We start from the raw sequence: 16,026 nt of genomic DNA on the forward strand, positions 1-16,026 counted from the left end.
TTTTTTTTTTTTAAGTAAGCTCTACATCCAATGTGGAGTTTGAAATCATGACCCTGAGATGAAGAGTTGCATGCTCTACTGACTGAGCCAGCCAGATGCCCCATCACCAAGTAATTATTGACATTTTTCAGAAGAGGAAGCTGAGGTTCTGAGAAGTGAAGTGATTTTGCATAAGAAACGCCCAGTTATTGAGGGGCACAGCCATGAAATGAAGTCTCCCAAGCCATGTTCCATTGGTTAGATTAGGTAAACACCCCTGCTACAGCCACAGGCCGTGGTGGGAAATATTCAAGACAATAATGGATTTGCAAAGTGCTTTGCAAACTACAAACATCAGCACTCCTGTCTTCCATCTACTGAGTACCTCCATGTGTCAGATGCTTAGCACATATTATCACACCAAAGTCTCAGAACAACTGCCCCAAGGAGGTATATTTTCCAGTATTTCCACTTTGCAGATGAGGAAATGGGCTCAGAGAGAAGTGGTTTGTCTAAGGTACACAGTGACAGCTGAGATTTGAATTCTGGGTGGTCTTGTGTAAGAAAATTAAAAGCTGGGGCCTCAAGGCCTTAACTTGAGAAACACTCTTCCAAAGATGGACACCCAGCTGCTTCTAATATCCCTCAACCCCACTGCAAATACCTCTGAGCTAAACATCACTGTGCCTATGCCCTTACAGAGCTGAACATATTTGGAATATGATCATCCTAAGACCAGAATTATGAAGTCAAAGGGTTGTCAATACTTTGCCCAACTTCAGGTCTCACATATGCTCTCCGTGTGTGGCTCCTCTCTCCCTTCCCTGGGATAGGCCCACATCCCCATGTAAGGCCCACTCTGCCCCTCCTAGGAGCTGGGAGTAAGAGCCCACAACTGTCTAGAGCCATTGGAGAGGAGGAATGTCCTCCTAGACTTGAGAGTTTAAGACCAAAATAGCCTGCGCCCAGTCCCATGTCTGCTGTTGCCCTGTTTATGGAAAACCAGAAGCCTATGGAATGTGAAGATTGCACAGTGAAGTCTTCAAGAATGTCTGGGCCATGTGGCATCAAGGAAACACCCGGTGAAATCACTCAAGTCTTAAGACCCCCTTCTTGGGACCATGCCATGGGCCCCTTAGCCTGCCCCAGGCTCTGCAGCTCAGGCCTGGCTCTCACAGTGCTTTCTTTTTTCTGGGTCTGTCTGCCTCACAGATCTATGGGGAATATCAGATGACAACGTGGTTGTAACTTGTAAACTATAAAGTACTGGGCTTAACTGAGGAGCTATTATAGCGACTCTAAGTGTTGACAATCCTGGGGTGAGAAGTAGGCTTCTGGGAGCTAAGTCTATATAGATACAATTGGTCCATGCCTCCCCATAAACTGTTGGTAAGAGCTATTTTCAAATCCTGCCTCTGCCACAGCTATTGCTGGGACTTTAGGGAGCTGATTTAACTTCCCTGAACCTCAGTTTTTTTTTTTTTTTAACTGTAAAAATGGGACAAAATTGTATCTACCTCATTGCACGAAGGTTCCAAGAGATGGTGTGACCAATTTGGAGAACAGTTTGCCAGTTCCTCCCTCAGAAGATTAACAGGTTACCATATAACCTAGCAATTCCCACTCCTAGGTATTTACCCAAGAAAAACAAAAATGTATGTCCATACAAAAGCTTGTACCTGACCATCACTGGCAAATGGATAAACAAATGTAGTATTGCATTTGGTGCAATATTATTCAGGCACAGAAAGGAATGAAGTACTGATAACATGCTACAACATGGATGAACCTTGAAAACATGCTGAATGAAAGAAGCCAGACACAAAGGCCACGTTGTATGATTCCATTTCTATGAAATGTCCAGAAAGGACAAATCTTTAGAAACAGAAAGCAGATTTGTGGTTGCCAGAGACTAGGGGAGGAAGGATGGTGAGTGACTGCTAATGGATAGGAATTTGGGGGGTGATGAAAATGTTCTAAAATTAGGTTGTGGTGATAGTTGCACAACTCCACAAATATGCTTAAAACGATTGAACTATACACTTTAAACTGGTGATTTTTATGGTAGGTTAGTTATGTCTCAATAAAGCTGCTGAGAAAAAGATTACAAGAGGAAGGTAGAACTTGGGGCAATGAGTGTCTCAATAAACGTTGGTCATTACTCTTATTAACTGGATCTCCCAAGGGCTCATTTAAAGCCCTAGAGGCAGTGAGCAGGGGTTGCTGAACTTCTAGCTCAGCCTGTGTCTTTAAGACGTTGAGTGTCCCTGGGCGAATCCCTGGACCCTTCCTAGGTCTCCTCAGAGGTCCTCATAAACGGTTGAAACCATCCCTACCTACATCCCTGGGGTCTCGCGAGGAGCCAGGGGCTCAGGAGGCAATGCAGAATCCCCAGCGCACTCCCTCAGCCTGTGACTGAGCGGCGCTTGCAGGTGACTGGCGGCCGGGAGCCAACCGAGAAAGGCCCGGGGAGCTTTTTCAGGTAAGCTCTCTTGATTGACAGCCTGGGGGGGAGGGCTCCCAGTGACGGCTGCCCCGCCCCCTCACGTCGGGTCGGTTGGCGCCAGTCTAGGGCAGGTGGGCGGGCCCTGGGGTCCGCTGCGCCCATTGGGCGTGGGGGGAAGCTCCCGGGAGGGCCTAGGGCCCCGCCCCTGGCCTTGCGGCGGCCAATGGACGCGGCGCGTGGGCGGGGCGTCGGCGGCGTCGGCGGCGGCCCTGAGGCTGAGGCGGCTGAGGTGGCTGAGGTGGCCGCTGGGGCTGAGGCGGCGGGCGCGGCCAGGATGGCGAAGAGCCGCGGAGAGAACGGGCCGCGAGCGCCCGCGGCCGAAGGAAGTCTGTCCGGGACCCGGGAGAGCCTGGCCCCGGGCCCCGACGCCGCAGCCGCGGACGAGCTCAGCTCTCTCGGCTCCGACTCGGAGGCCAACGGCTTCGCCGAACGCCGCATCGACAAGTTCGGCTTCATCGTGGGCTCGCAAGGCGCCGAGGGCGCGTGAGTAGCGCCGGGGCTCGGGGCCGGGGGCCGGGAACGGCGCGGGACCTTCGTGGGGGGCCTCGACGCTGACGGAGCTGCCCTCAGGACAGACCGACAAGCTCCCCTCCCAACCGGGGACAACTGACCCCTTCTCTCCCTGCCCCCCCCCCCCACTCCCCCAACCAGGGCCGACTGACCCGCCCCTCATTCGCGAGCCTGCTTCCGACCTAAGGACAGACAGGCCAGCCCTACCTCCCCCCAGCCCCCGCCCTCCAGACACATTGACCCGCCCCCAAGAAGGGCCCACAGTGCCCTCCTCCCAACTGCGGGACAGAACGACAGACACCTGGCCCAACCCCACTGCTGCCACCGCGGCCTTAGGCCTGATTGTGCCACCCCTGACAGGCTCACAGATGGCTGCCCCTCCCCCAACACATATCTTCTCTACCCCCATCCCCCAAGACCCACAGATGCCCTGTCTCCACCCTACTACCCCGCACCAGGGGGATACTTTAGGGAGAGGGACTTCAAAGGGACAGACTGCCCTGCCCTCATTCCACTCCAGGACAGACTGACCCCTTACCTCAAGACACACAGGCTCCTGGGTGGACTGGACTGACATTGGTCATCTCCCTCCCAGACAGTCCCACCCTGGGGCAGATAGTCCCTTCCCTTCAGGGAAGGGTCAGAGAGTGCTCTCCCCGCCCTTCAGAGGCCAATTTCTCCTCACTGGCAACAGGTGGGCAGACACTCCCCCTTCTTGGTACCCACAGGGTGACAGTGCCTCACCTCCAGGACAGACTGTTGGCTGTCTTTGTGTATGCTGTGGAAACACACACCTCCTCCCAAACTCTTGAGGGGGCAGTCATGGAGACAGCAGGGTCCCTGCTGGTAGCACACTCTGGTCCCCCACCCCCAGAGCCTCCAGGACCCAGCTGGCAGGCAGAGATATGCAAGGCAGTGAAGCAGCACCTTCCCTCCAAGCTGGGTAACTGGGCAGCCGCACTGCCCCACAGAACCCTCTGAGAAGGACAGACTCCAGACCCCACTCCCATTCCAGCTGTCCTGTCACATGAGACCAGTGTTCTGCACAGAATTGACAAGCCTTCCTCCTGGTGTGCCTCCCCTTCGACAGAGGGCCTCACACAATTACCTGTGGGGGCCCCACAAGACTCAGCCAAGATCCTACTCCACATGGTCCTTTCTCCCCTTCTCTGACCAGTTGTGACTGTCCAAGCCTCTTCCAGCCTCTCTTATGACTAATGAAAGTGCCTTGACCATCTGTTAAGAACCCCACCCCATACAAGCGGCCCCATAAAGGCCACTTCCGGATTTCTCCCAGTTTCAAATTCACCAGGCCTCCTTCTCCTTTGGAGAAATATAGCCCCCTCCTCTAAGGAGAGCTCTCTCTTACCCACTGGACTGTGTCCTCCAGCCTCTCCCCACTTGCTCACAGCAGGCTAAACCTTGTCCAGTGCAGGACCCCAGAGATCACCCTTTATTCTGATGCTTCATCTTGCTATGATGCTTTGTCACAGCTCCCCAGGGATTAGCCTGTGAGTATATTTTTTGAATTGAGGGATCAATTTTTGAATCACTAGGGATCAGGGCCCTGAGAGGGATGGGATCTTGAGAAGTGGGAATGGAGTTCCCAGTTGCATTTGTGGGTTCTTGGAAGAAGGACCTCAAATTTGCCTGTGAGTTCTAAGAGATAAGAATTCCTGCTACATTCTTACCAGACAGTTAACCAGATATCGGGGTACACAGCAGTGATATAGTGCGAAAAGAACAGACTTAGGAAAAAAATCACACTTGCTAGCTGTGTGACCTTGGGCAAGATCCTGAATCTCTGAGCCTGTTTGCTCACCATAAAGGGCAGCAGTCACATGTACTCCCAAGATTACTATGGGGATTAAATGAAATCAGGTATATGAAGGTGCCTAGCACTGTGCCTGACCCGAGTAGTGGCCCAGAATATGTTAGTTTCCTTTCTTTTCCTTCTAAGGGTCTGAGAATTGATGAGAAAAATGAGGGCGTACCTCTGGTATTTTTTAACAGAGAGACGCCTCAGTGGGAGCACCTCCCTTTGGCTGTATTCCCCCACCAGACAGCCAGACATCTGTCTTCCCCACACTCCAACCACAAACCCAGACTTTGCAGATGCCCTCTACCTCACTGGTGTTTATAGAACTGGGACTGAGGTGGGGTCCCAGGCTCCTTTCTCTCTCCCTGCCTCACTTTCTTGACCCCCTTGGTCAACCTAAAATCTCTGGTGTCTGAAAGTTTTGACTGTTCCCTGCTGAGTTTATAATGTGGTTCCAAGGAAGCCAAAAGTAAGTCCCTGCCCAAAGCCATAAGAGGGGAAGTTATGGAAAGTATCAGGGTGATTGCCCTAAAGCTAATCTCGTGGTTAAGGGCTAGGAGTCCATGTGTTATCCCAGAGAGTGAAACATTAGCACTGATGGCTGCAGTGGAGAGGGCAGGAACTCTGGCTCTAGATTAAAGGTCCATTTCAGCCACCCTGGACCAAAGGTTGTCTCAAGATGGTCAGTTTGGCAGTTACCAGGGGCTTGGGGGTAGGGAAGAAAGCAGATCAGAGGCTACCCTGCTTAGGTGACTGTTAGGTGCTTGGCATGAGTAGATCATAAAATCATAGACTGTTGGAACTGGAAGGGATCTTAAGAGATTGACTGAGCTTATTAGCCCTTGCTTTTACAGATAAGGAAACCAAAGCCCAGAGAGGAGAATCACTTACTTAAGAACACACAGCATATTAGTTGGCAGAACCAGGACTTGAACCCAGGGTTTCTGACTCCTAGGTCAGGATAGTTTCCACTGCTTTCACCATCCATTAATACAGCCTGTGGTCCCAGCAGGAAACCAGGTGCCAGGTAGGTAGAACAGAAGGTTCTTAGCAGAAACCTGCCTGCCCTCACTTTCCCTGGCTTAGCTCAGTAGTGTAGGAGGCTAACAAGTCCTGCCCAGCAAGGGTAAGAGTGTGTTGTCATTACCAGTTCATTAGACTATCAACTTTAGGGCTGGGGCCAGGTTTATTCACCTTTTTCTATTCAGGCCTGCAAAGAAGTAAATGGTCAGCTAGTATTTACTTACTGAATGACATTAACTGACAGACATTTCAAGTCAGAGAGCTGAAAGTGACCTTAGAGATGGCAATCATCATACAGATAGGTAAACTGAGATCTGAGAGAACTGATTAGCCTCACCTCTTCAGTCTGTTAAGATCAAAGCCAGAAATTGAACCCAGAACTCCTGATTCCCAGCCCTGAGCCTTTTCTACTTCTTCACCTCATCTGTCTTTTGAGCCTACTCTATGGGGCACCTTTGGTGAGCCTGTGATAGTCCTCGCCTACACGTGAGCAGAAGCCAGTGAGGAAAGACAAGAAAGCAACCAAACCAGCAAAGAGCCCTGTGGGAGGCATGGACACAGACAGAGGAGCTGATAGCATTAGTTCTTTTGGCTTGGTTGGGAGTTGAGCTGGTTGTTGAAGCCCAGGAAGGACCAGAGGAGGAAAAAGAAGTGTCCTTAGAGGGGAGGGGTAGGAAGAGTGATGTTACCGTTCCTATCACCTTGGGGTAGGAATAGCAGATCTATACGGGGAAGTCCCTTCTGCAGCATAGGGGAGGGGGGTCATGAAGGAAAAGAAGGATACCAGTTGGATACTAGGTCTCCTGGCCCAAGGGAGATGGCCTGAGAGAGATGGGTTCCCAACCTCCTTCTACTTTTCCCATGTAATTGCCAGGACTGGCTTCCTTAGGCTGGAGCTTCCCACCCAGCTTCAGTCTGCTCAGTGCTGCAGGCCAGATGAGGTGAGGAGCTATGCTTTCTGGGATCCCGTGGGTGTTGGCTTCCTGCTAGGGGAGAGAGGGATCTGAGCTGGGTCCAGAGAGAAACATCTGGAACAGTAGTATTGTCTTCGGCTGATTCAGGTCTCCTGTCCCCTGGGTTCTCCACTACTCCTAGCCAACTATGGCAGCCCTGTGGCTTTGGAAATCGTAGAACTGGCTTAATTGGCATCCCTGTAGTTTGGTTTGTGCCAGTTTTTGTTGGGGTAGGGCCAGGGCCCTCCTGGCAGGCCAGAGCCTGTCTCCCTGCCTTCCCACCACCTTCTCCAGCTTGTAAGCTCAGAGCATCCTCTTTTCTTGAGCTATTATGGTTCCCAGGAGAGCATGGAACTGGCAATGGAGTGGTCCCTGGGTGGTCCATCTGGAAGGAGGCGGCTGTACATGTGGACTAGACCACAGGCCCTCCATTTTCTCTCCTCCTTCTCTTTCCAGCTTCAAAGGAAAATCCGGTTTGGTGGCCCTGTGGGTGTTCTAGGGCCTCAGACAAGACTTGACTTGGTGAAGGGGAAGGCCAGCGCACCAGCTGCTGCCCTGGGAAGGTGCCTGCATGTCCGCCTGCTAGGAAATCCTAAGCTGTGGGAAAGAGATAAAGCAGTGGGACCTGCTTGATGTTTTGTCCTCCTAGCATCTGGGTTTGAAACAGGACCTCCAGAGGACCAGTGAGGCCTGGCTCTGGTGCAGCCACCCAATCTGTTTACACTGAGGTGGGGGAAAGAAGATGCTCTGTGTTCCCTCTTCACACAAACTCTGGAGTCTGGCTGTCTGTGTGACTTTGGACATGTTGCTTCACTTGACTAAGTCTTAGTTTCTCACTGTGAAATGGTTGTGATAATACTGATTTTGCAGGATGTTGGTGAGGTTTAAATGAGCTGATGTTTGAAAAGAGCCTGGCACACAGTACAGTAGGTGCTCAATGAATGTTCTTGCTCCTTTTATTAAATGTTTATTTATTTATTTATTTTTAGTGATCTCTACACCTAACATGGGGCTTGAACTCATGACCCCGAGATCATGCTCTTGTGGTCATGCAAGAGAGTTGCATGCTCTTGTGACTGAACCAGCCAGGTACCCCTGTTCTTGCTTCTTTTTAAGACTGGAGTGGCTAGTGGTCCTGTCTTTTCATTTTCTACTTGTATCTCTAGATATGATGATGAGTGTCAGTGAGGTCCATTCTCCTGCGGGGAGGAGTGAACTCTAACCAGTGGTGCACCCTCACTTTCCCCGGAGAGAGATAGTTATCCCCATTCTATAGATGAACACACCAAAGATCTGAGAAGAAAGTGCCCAAGGTTTGCCAGCTGGTAAATGGCAGAACTAGGACTAGAACCTGTTTCTCAATGCTAAATCCAGTGACTAAGCCTTGCTAATGTGGCAGCAGGCAGATGACAGGTGCTCACTAGTCCCAGAGGCCCCCACACCCAGAGCAGGAGTTAGCAGGAACTTGGCTACCTTTCCAACCTGGTGTGGAAGGCAGTGTGAGTCTCAGTACAGCTTAAGTCCATAGCCAGCCAAATCGCAGAAAGACCCAGTGAGAAAGATCCTTGGGGAGGCCCTGAAAGCATGACCAGACTGGCCTGGTCTAGTCCTCCCATAGGCCAGAGTCCACACTGCATTGCTCTTGACCCCAAAATACTGCTTAATGGTCATCTGACTTTGATATCCAGTCTGTGCCTTTGTTTCTTTGTAGATTAGGCAGGGATTATGCTCCCCATACAGGTGAGGAATCTGAGACTTGGAGCAGCCTTGCAGTTAGTTAACAATGGAGCCAAATTAAGGAGGAATCCCAGATCTTCTGATACTCAGCCCACTGCTACCCTATATGTCAGTGCCCATTCTCTTCCTGACTCCAAGCCAATTGAGCCTCCAGGCCAGGAGACATTGCCCACCAGAGCAGAACCCAGCCATCATCCACTCATTGTCAGTGCCCTAGTTGATCACTTTAACCTGCAGGCAGCACAGCTGAGGGGGAGGAGGCCTCCTTTAGCTGCTTTGTCTGCCCCTGACAAATCTGCTATCCAGGGCCCAAGGAACCTCTCTGGCAGAGGGAAAGCTGTCCTGTCCTCCCCACTGGCAAACCAAAGCTCCTGATGCTTCACCTGCTTAGAAGCCTCCTATCCAGGATTTCAGGGTAGCTGCCAACTTTGGCTTTATATATCTCACCTTTCTTTTTCCCTTCTTCATCCCACCTACTCTGTTTCATGCCCTGTATAGCTCCTAAGAGGCTGTCACAGCTTAGCTCTTTACTGCTCCTCAGGTAGGGAAGTAAGCAGCAGACTCAGGAGTCTGGGAGAGAAAGCCAAGGCTTACTTTTGCCAGCTTATCCACCTTAGTAGTGAGCTTATTTACCAAACATTTATTGAGCATCTACTCTGTCAGCCCCTGTGATTGGAACAAAGGATTCAGAACTGAACAAGGCATCTTTGTCTTATTGCCCTCAAGAGGTTCATAGACTTGTTGGAAAATAGAACCACAAATAAATCATTACAATGTTGAGCAATAAAGGCCATAAGTGAGGTGTGTGGTCGCTCTGGAATATATAGGAAGAGATAGCCAGCTCCATCTATAGGAGCCCAGGAAGAAGTGACTTTTGATCCAGGCCTCAGAAGTAGCAAGGAAGGGCATTTCACTGGGTGGGAGGGGACCTATGTACAAGACCCCCTCCCCCCCCCACCAAAATCCAGCTGTTTAAGAAACGTGGTATACCAAGAAGAGAGGTGACAAGAAGAGCAGAAGGCAGGAGGTGGATGTGAAGCAAGGGGAGGCTAGGAAAGTAGGTTGGGCAGACCATGCCTAGCCTTGAATGTCAGACTGAGGCCTCCTGTGTTTCATCAAAGTCAGTCTGGTGCTGGTGTGGAAGATGGCATAGGGAAGAACTGGACCACAGGCAGCGAGACCAGTTGAGAGAGCTCAGGACAGCCCAAAAGGGCTATGGAGAGGCCTGGAAGATGTCTGGAGCTGTGAGGATGAAGAGGCCAGCAAATCAGTAGGGCTTGGTGCCTGGCAGGCTGTGTGGACTGATGGGGAATTGGGAAGTCTCAGGATAAGCTGAAGAGGCCCTAGTCTCTCACAGAACCCATCCTGGGGCCTTCTGGCCACAGGGAGGGAAGGCCATCTGTGGCCTTCCTGTGAAGTGGACAGTGGGCTGCTGCTAACTCTGCTTTGTCACAGCCCTGGGCTCCCCAAGGTGCCTGGCATGGCTGGCATGCCCAGGACACATCAAGGGGTTCTTTGTCTCTCTCCAGTGGGAGGGCGGGTTAGCTGGCCTGGTGGGGAGGGGGTGGGGTGAGTGGTACTGAGCTTTGTGTTCTCTGCCCGGTAAACATACTGGATGGCAAGGAGAGCCAGACTCCTCTCTAAGGAGAGAGGAGTAAGGCCTAAGGGCATAGAAAACCAGCCTTAGGGTAGTGCGCAGCTGGAGAAGGTAGGTTTGGGGGTTTGGGCATAGATAAACTGATCAAGGGGAGGCAGATGGCAGCCAGGGCTGGCTTGACCTCAACCTCATGTCTTTATTCTGTTCCTGGAGGTGGTTCCTCAGATGGGACAGGTGGAAATAAGTCCAGTACCTATGAGAAGGTGAACCCCTTAGCACTTAGGGACATCACCAGCCATTTATCAGAGATTAAAGATTCTGGCTGGAAATATAGGTTTAGGCTAGTAGGCGGAAAAGGCTCTGAATGAGGCACAGGAGTCAAGGCACTAATGCTGGCTCTACCTCAGACCGTTATGGTATATGACTTAGGCACATCCCCTCACTTGATCATGGGACTGATGCTCCCTGTTTCTCACCCAGCACTTACTATGTGTACAGCTGCGTGCTAGGCTCAGGGGATGCAGATCTGGTCCTGCCCTCCCGGGGCTTACAGCCTAGCAGGGAAGTGAGACGTTCAGTAGGTAGTTAAAGGCATGGCCTGTGTACAAAAGGATTGTGAGGATCAAATGAGATAAGTGGATTATGAGCATAGTATAAACAAAGACTACTGTACAGGGGTCAGGAGACTGAGTCCTGGGCCTGGTGGATCCCTAACTAGCTGTGTGACCTTGAGAAATTTGCTTAATCTTTCTAAGCCTCAGTTTTCCCTACATATAAACTAAGGTAGTTTTTTTTTTTTTAATGTTTATTTTTGAGAGAGAGCACATGCATGCATGCACATTAGCTGGGAAGGGGCAGAAAGAGAGGGAGACAGAGGATCTGAAGTGGGTGTGGGATGACAGCAGAGAGCCTGATGCTGGGCTTGAACTCACGAAACCGTGAGACCGTGGCCTGAGCTGAAGTCGGACGTTTAACTAGCTGAGCCCCCCAGGTACCCCTAAACTAAGGCAGTTTTAATGGGATGATATTGAAAAGCTCTTTCACTTCTAATATTCTGAGACTGACCTTGGAGTATATGAAAAGTGCTTTGAGAAGTTTTTTATGAGGTATCACGCAAGTGCAAGGGGTCGTTATGGCACAGCCCACAGAAGCCAGTTCTTTCAGCATGCTCTGTTCTTCTTGTGGGAGGACCTCTCTTTGTGTGTAGGACCAGTGGCCCTCATGTCTTAGGGAGTATAATCAAATCAAAGGATGCTTTGATTTGTTTAGCTCTTTAGTCTGCAAAGTGCTTTCATTCCCATTGCCTTACAGTAGTCCTTATAGGAGCAATGGGAAATCGGTAGGCTAAGTTTTATTTTCCCGTTTACAGCCAAGGAAACCAAAGCTGAGCAAGTAATGGAATTGGGTCTGGGACTCAGGACTGCTTTTTTCCAGTTTTCTATCTTACCAAAGCTGGTGGCCACTGTGTGGCCTCTCTGGCCCCTCCCTGTCTCAGCTTTAGAACTTCAGTTCAGCCCCAAGTGTTTGTGCTTCTCCTAGTAGCCCTCTCAAGTTGTTTGAATTGTTGTGATGAATGGAGCACTTCTTGTCCCAGATCTCCACACACAGCCCCTCATATGTACCCCAAGACAAGGCAGGAACAGCTGGCTAGTGAGGGGGTCCAGAAACATAGTGTGGAGAGCTCTTGTTCCTTCTGAGTGCACTCTGGGCCCTAGACTCTGTATGTCCAGAAACGATCCTTTCCAACCATCCACTTTTGGAGGATGCTGCTTCTTTTCCCTTACCTCTCTGTATTGGTTTCACAAAAAGGGAGAACCTAAATTTGACCCATGGGTTTAAGACACAGGGAGACCTGACTTCAAGTGCTGGCTCTTGTCACCTTCTGGTCATGTGACCTCTCTAAGGTAAATAGGCCGTGTTGACACTGGGAGAGAGGGGTGTTATGAGGATTAAGAGAGCTAATGTTGGTAAAACACCCAGCACAGTGTCTGTCACAAAATAAAGGTACAGGGTGGCTCTTATAATTCGAGTGTGAATTATCCTCTGAGGTTTACTTCAAGCCTTTGGCATAATGGTGAGACAGCAAGGCAATATGGGTGTGAAGATCCAGATTTATGTGCTCTGCCCACCACCCTTGGGAGTGGTGGGCAGAGGAGCCAGTCCCACTCAGCTTGTGGTCTGGAGCATTCTGGCATGCCAGGGCAGACTGGGAATCCCCCCATCAGTTCCTCTTTGAGTCATTTGGAACAGAGTCCTCAGGTGACCCTGACTCAGAGGGCCTCATCTTCCTTCTCTTTGGACTGTGAAGATCAAGCAGAAGTGAGAGTAAAGGTGAGTCTCCTGAAAGATTCACCTCAAAGCATGTAACCATAGTGCTGCCTGGGACCTCAGCCTTCCTGGGTAGTGGCAGTTACTTGGGGAAGAAATCAGAATTTGCTTCATAATTACTATCACCCTCCTTCTGTGCTTCTTATAGACTTTGATCCTGAGCTTCCTGTCCTGCTTCAGGGTGACCTCCTCCACCCTCCCAGCATAGTCACATGGTAATGCTGGTTCACAGAGGAGCCTGAATGGTGGACCAGGCTTTTACTGACACTGCCCCCATTTAATTCTGTGAGATACAGTTCATCATAATCTCCATTTCACAGAAGCAGATACCAAATTTCAGAGAGGTAAAGTGACTTGCCAAACACCACACAGTTTATGGCTCTGAGTCCACAAAGCTCCAAGTTCCCTGGGATCAAGGCTGGTATGAACCCTGCCTAGTGGTTAGCACTCTGTGCTGGAGTTGAGTGACAGAGCAGAAGAAGAACAGGGTCTGGATTCATCTCCCAGGGCTGTCTTCTGCTCACCCTAGACCTTAGATAGTTACTGGCTTACTGAAAACCTGTTTCTTCATCTGTGGAAGGGGAGGTGGTGATAATTAGAGGACCTATTTCATGGGCCTGTTGTCAAGATTAAATGAAATAATGTAAGTTAAGTGCTGAGCACCATGTCTGTTGCATAGCAAGTGCCTGGTAAGTGCTCTAACAGACATTCAGTTGCATTAATTGAATATTCGAATTATAATGTTGTAAAAGGCTGTCATTAAGCACATCTGTTCAGCCCTGTGCTGGGCTTCAAGGAAGATCCAGAGCTGGTATCAGGCCAGAGAGGGAATGTTCTTTATGAAGCACTTTCTGTGTTTTACCCACCTGATCTCAAGGTTGAGGACAGTATTCCCATCTCAATGTGGAGAAAACTGAAACACAGAGTTCCCGAGGTCACAAAGCTAATGATTCTGTCAACACACATTTATTGGGCACCAAAAAAACCAAGCTCTGTTCTAGGCCCAGAACACACTGTGGAGAATGAGACGGGCAGAGCCCTCCAGGAGTGTACCTTCTCACGGAATGCTGCCTCAGCAGAGCAGATAGGATATTCGGGTGGAGAAGCTGTACCTGCTCCACTAGACTGCTCACATTCCCCAAACAAGCCGTGGTCTTTTCTGTTAACTTGTGCTTGCTCATACTGGGTCTTCTGGCTGGTGTGCCCTTTCCCCTTTCTCACCCTGGCTACTTCCTGTCACCCTTCAAAGACCATCTCAAAAATCAGCCCCCTCTTAAAAGCTTTCTCTGAACACCACCCCCACCCCCCACCAACCACTAGCACCACCCTGGGGGCTTCTTGCAGTTTCTTAGCACCTTCTACATGTTTCTGTGATAGCACTTCTATGTGTGCTAGTTTTCTACTCACTCATCTGTCTCCTCTGCCAGATTGACCTCTTCAAGGGCAAGGACTGCATTTTATTCATCTTTGTAGATTCAGGGCCTGGAACACAAGCTCTAGAGAAATGTGTATGGAATATAATGAGGGGCTGATTGTGTTTTGTCCCTGGAGTAGTTAGGAAAGGCTTTGTAGACATGAGAGGGAGTTCTGAATGAGGCCTTGGAAGATGAGTGGGACTGAACTAGAGTGGGGGTAGGGGTGAGGGAGGCCAGTTCAGAGAGAGGGCCACCTAGAGATAGGGCTGGGGAAAGAAGAGGGATGTTTAGAGGAAATAGGAGGACCTGAAGTTTCTGTTGGACAAGGAGGGCAGTAGGGAGCCTTGAAGGAATGTGAGCAGAGGAAAGTCCTTATATAAACAGTGAGTCAAAACTAATTTGGTAAAATCTATCAGTAAGATCTAGCAATTTGGTAAGGATGGCTAAGGAGCCCATACATGAGTCAGGATGGCCCCTGGGTGCCCACAGTGAGATTGTGATCTGAAAACCCAGTTGCCAGTGGGAAATTTCAAGCACTACTCAGCCTGCTAAGGGTGAAGGCTTGGGGAAGGGAAGTCTTCTATTGAGAATAGTCTCCATACCTTTCTGCAGTTGTCAGAGCTGCCCTGGAGGTTTCTGCTGTGGTCTGTGCCTTTCCCTAGCTGGGTGAGGGAGTGGGGATTCCTTGCTTTTTGGAACCAGCAAGGTTGGTGCCTAAAGGAACCATTTCTTCCATCTGACATCAAGAGGGGTGGAGCTGAACAGAGTGGAGAGCTGGGCAGAGGCCCAAGGCCAGTGAAGGGTGGAGAGAACCTGTTTACCATTGTGCACTGACCCAGGGCTAGAAGGAGCAAAGCCAGGGAATTCCTTATGGGAAAGGAAAGCAGACCCAGAACTAGCTTGCACTGGGAATTGGGGAGAGTGAAGCAAGCCAGACTCTCACCCAGACAGAGAGCCTGGACATTGCCCTACCCTTAAACCAGTGGCTGCCAGGCTGCAGGAGGGAGTGCCAGGCTTCTGCAGACCGTCTTGCTTTTCCACACTGACTCACAGCATGGCCTTGGGCAAATCACTTACCCTTTGGGCTATAGGCCTTGCTGGCTCTCTGAGGAGGAGTAGACCCCCTGGGTGATTTCACAGGCCTTCCAGCCTGGACTGTCAGCCATTTGTACCCTCCCAACCCACCCTCTCTTGTATTCCAGTTTCTTATCATCAGTTATTATGGAGCTGGCATAAAAGCTATTTATACTTGCAGTCCTTACCAACTCTTAGGTTAATGAACTCCAGAGGTTGTTACCCAGTGTGCAAAGTAGGTCAGCCTTTTGTTTATCCTCACTTTTTCCAGCTCTGGGAGAAGGGAACCCCCCCCCCCCCCCCCCGCCTTGTCACTGGATCTGTCATTGGCTATGCTCTTTCTGGACATCTACTTCCCAATTTTCCACACTTCCTTGTTGCTCACTTCTGCCGTTCTCAGCACAGAGGGTAGTGGTTCTCTATTGGTAGTAAAGAAGAGGAAAGAGAATGTGACAGGCACTGAGGGCTTTAGATTGTATTGAGGCCAGGTGGTGAGACATTTTATATTTATTGGATAATTTAGTGCTTAAGTGGCAGCCTCCACTTCCAAGCTGTGTAACCTTGGGCAGATTACTCAACCATACTGAGCTTTAGTTTTCTTGTCTATTAAATGGAGATAATAAAAGCTACTTCCTTGGGGAATTGTGTGCATATGTAGTACTTGGCAGAGCTACTACATGGCCAGTGCTGGAAATGTGTCAGCTCTTACTGCCTCGTGTGATCTTTACCGCTGCCCTCTAAGGAGGTGGCAGTGCCCCCATATTACAGGTGGGGAACCTGCTTGGAGTGGAGCAGCCTGCCCTGTTTCAGGCAGCTATAAAATGATAGAGCTGGGATCAGAAACCAGGAGTTACAGTCTTTGTGTCATTGAGTAAATTACTTAATCTCTCTGGACCTTAATTGCTTCATAGTTAAATGGGCATAATCCTGCCCTGCTGCATGTGTATGTGGCTGTATATGTGGACCAGTCAGATGACAAACGGGATATGAAAGTGCTAGGTTAGCTGCAAATATCAGTCACCTAATAGCTACCATTTTCTGTCCACTCATCAGGCTTGTTTCAGCCCTGTAAAATCTGAGGTGTG

General features: G+C 50.0%; 1 protein-coding gene across 2 annotated transcripts in view; it reads left to right on the plus strand.

Moving 5' to 3' along the window:
- Positions 1-2,680: 2,680 nt before the first annotated feature.
- Positions 2,681-16,026, plus strand: part of TBC1D10A (TBC1 domain family member 10A) — a 30,950-nt gene continuing 17,604 nt past the window's right edge. For both annotated transcript variants that reach the window (XM_019426676.2, XM_019426675.2), the window contains exon 1: positions 2,681-2,968. In XM_019426676.2, coding sequence (XP_019282221.1) covers positions 2,760-2,968 — 209 coding nt within the window. In that variant the 5' untranslated portion in view covers positions 2,681-2,759. The remainder of the gene's footprint in view (positions 2,969-16,026) is intronic.

The sequence above is a fragment of the Panthera pardus genome, unplaced genomic scaffold (assembly GCF_024362965.1).
Source record: "Panthera pardus isolate Hobbes unplaced genomic scaffold, ASM2436296v1 HiC_scaffold_15, whole genome shotgun sequence".
In the NCBI taxonomy this organism is placed as follows: Eukaryota; Metazoa; Chordata; class Mammalia; order Carnivora; family Felidae; genus Panthera; species Panthera pardus.